The sequence below is a fragment of the Lupinus angustifolius genome, chromosome LG20 (genome assembly GCF_001865875.1).
Source record: "Lupinus angustifolius cultivar Tanjil chromosome LG20, LupAngTanjil_v1.0, whole genome shotgun sequence".
NCBI lineage: Eukaryota > Viridiplantae > Streptophyta > Magnoliopsida > Fabales > Fabaceae > Lupinus > Lupinus angustifolius.
The window spans coordinates 6,769,695-6,772,468 of NC_032028.1; the positions used below are offsets into that span (position 1 = coordinate 6,769,695).

At 37.1% G+C, this 2,774-nt stretch overlaps 1 protein-coding gene across 3 annotated transcripts in view; it reads right to left on the reverse strand.

The window, feature by feature from the left end:
* LOC109336259 overlaps positions 462-2,774 on the reverse strand; it is a 17,648-nt gene continuing 15,335 nt past the window's right edge. For all 3 annotated transcript variants that reach the window (XM_019572752.1, XM_019572751.1, XM_019572750.1), the window contains exon 22: positions 462-886. In XM_019572752.1, the coding sequence (XP_019428297.1) occupies positions 836-886 (51 nt within the window). In that variant the 3' untranslated portion in view covers positions 462-835. The remainder of the gene's footprint in view (positions 887-2,774) is intronic.

A 2,774-nucleotide genomic window follows, 5' to 3' on the forward strand; every position in this document is an offset into this window, starting at 1 on the left:
AACACATGGCAGTATTTGAAATATAGTTTCAGATGATATTTTTTTCATTGATAAAATTTAAACTGTTGAGTAAAATCCTCACTTTTGTGTTATCTGTTTAACTGTCCATACAGGATTAAAGGCAAAATTATTGGTAAAAGTAATTTACTTTAAAGAAAGTGTGCAAGAAGTAAAACATATAGTGATTCTTTAATCCCAGAGTAAAAGGTGTATATATCTACCTCCAAAAGAAATAATTTCAAGAAATACATATCAATGGCTGAAATCCCATATTGACATGCTACATGGGTGATAATTTTGAACAGAATAACTTGACGCTTATTGATATTTCCCCAAGTTAACCTTCCAAAGGTTGCCATGCAATATAATAATTCATGTAAAGGGTGTAGAAACATTTCCAAAAGAACATCTACCTACACATATTTATCCATGCATCAACACAACTTTAACTAAGGAACTAATTTTTCTAATTCCAACAAAAATAGGAGTCTGGTTCATTAAATTCAAACGGCAACTACATTTTCGTCTGAATAATTATGGTTATTGGCAGTGAGGGACATAGCATGTATATGCAGGCTCATGTAAATGGATGCACAAAATGACATGAACAGCATGCATTTCAACAATTGACTTACAAAGAAAGAAAGGGGGGAAAAGTATTACTAAATATTGACATAAAAAGAAATGATTGCATAAATTCACAATTACAGCTGAAGCTAATTCTGACCTAGAATATAAGAATATGAAAGGAGCAAAAATTTAGGTACCACACAAAGCAGGCAACCAATAATCTCCATCTTGGTCTGCACATTCCACCTACAGCAGAGACTTATAGTCACTTGTTAAAGAATAATCCCTTCCTCTTTCCTCTCTTTTTCTCCCCGGCCTGTACAGAAACCGGAAAATCATAACAACCCTTGAATATTCTCTTCAGCCAATGGCTCACTGCTTAAGATAAAATATTTTATGCCAGAAACAAATAAAAAAAGAACAAAACACAAACAGAATACATGTATAATAAATGGAGTGAACTACTAAGTCAAGACTTGAGGAAAAGTCCGAATCTTAAGCTTGGAGATAACTTCTGCAATGAATGGTTAAGTGTTGTTTGCTTCTCATAGAACTGGTATCAAATCAGAATATAGAAACAGAAAATAGAAGAATAGATGCAAGATCAATGTGATCTTGATCAGTAAATTGTATTATTGCTGAAAATGTGTATACAATGATGAAGAACTCCTTCCACAAGAGAGTAACTTCCCTAACTGATTTCCTAAATCAGTTCCCAATTACAACTTCTCCAAAAACTCCTCTTACAAGCTTTCCCTCCTCTATTTATACAATTAATACTGATAGGAGTACACTCCTTAATGTGCCTAAGCCTATTATTAAGCATGTGTATTAGGACAGCAGTTTAGGATGAATAAATAGAGGTTTACACACCTCTTGTTAAGGGGGAAAATAATAAGAATAGGAATAACTGACTCATGGGGAGTTCAGTTTTGGTTTCAACTGGTTTGGGAGGGAAATCAGTGTAGTACTTTTCTGTATTTCTTGTAATACTTTCTGCATTCAATAAAATATTACCAACCTAGAATCAATCTGATTCCTTGTTGGGAATTTCTATACTGTTTATCTACTTACAAATTCTGAAATAATACCAATTCTAACATTGGTATCAGAGCACCGATCTGGTGCCCTAAGAACACGCTGCAATTCCGTTTTATGCGCATGGTATTGACGAGAAGCATGGCCATAAATTTGGATGACTGGATTCAAGAACGAGAGGAGTTGCGACGGGAAAGGGAAGAACAGAGGACTCGTCTGGAACTGTATGAGGCCAGGACGAAGCGTTTGGAGGAAGCATTGGTTGCACTAACCGAGAGACATAGAATTCCTAATTGGCATGATGAAGGCAGTGGAATATGGAATAGGAGGAGAAAGTGAAAATGATGAACAGCGAGGCAGAGAAAAGTGGCGAAAGTTGGAAATTCCAATTTTCTCGGGAGATGATGCTTTTGGATGGACTCAAAGGCTTGAGAGGTATTTTTTACTAAAAGATGTGACGGAGACAGAAAGGATGCAAGCAACATTGGTGGCACTCGAGGGAAAGGCTCTTAGTTGGTACCAATGGTGGAGCCGATGCACTCCAAATCCTACATGGGAAGGGTTCAAATTGGCGGTGGTTAGAAGATTTCAACCTTCTATGGTGCAGAATCCCTTCGAGCAACTCTTAGCTTTGAAACAGTTAGGCACGGTGGAAGAGTATGTGGAAGAATTCGAGAAATTTGTGGGAGCCTTGAGGGAAATTGATCAAGAATTTGTAAGGGGAATTTTCTTGAATGGCCTTAAGGAAGAGATCAAAGCGGAAGTTAAGTTGCATGAGCATCATACACTCTCGGAGGTAATCCAAAAATCTATCATGATTGAGGAAAAGAACCTAATTTTACAAAAGAAAATTATTCCTAACAATTATTCTAGACCCTTGAATTTTGTTAGAAACAATTTTCCTAGTAAATCGGTGACTGTGGAAACTAAAACTGGTTGGGACAAGAGGGCTGAATCTTCTTCGGTTGGAAGTGGACCCACAAATTCAGGTCATATGCAGGCTGCCGACAGTAACCGAAGCAGGGGAGGTGAGTTCAAACACTTAACCGGGGATGAAATGAGGGAAAAGAGGGAGAAAAGGCTGTGTTTCCGTTGTGACGAGCCTTATTCTAGAGAGCATAGGTGTAAAAATAAGCAATTTCGAATGATCATATTGGAGGAAGATG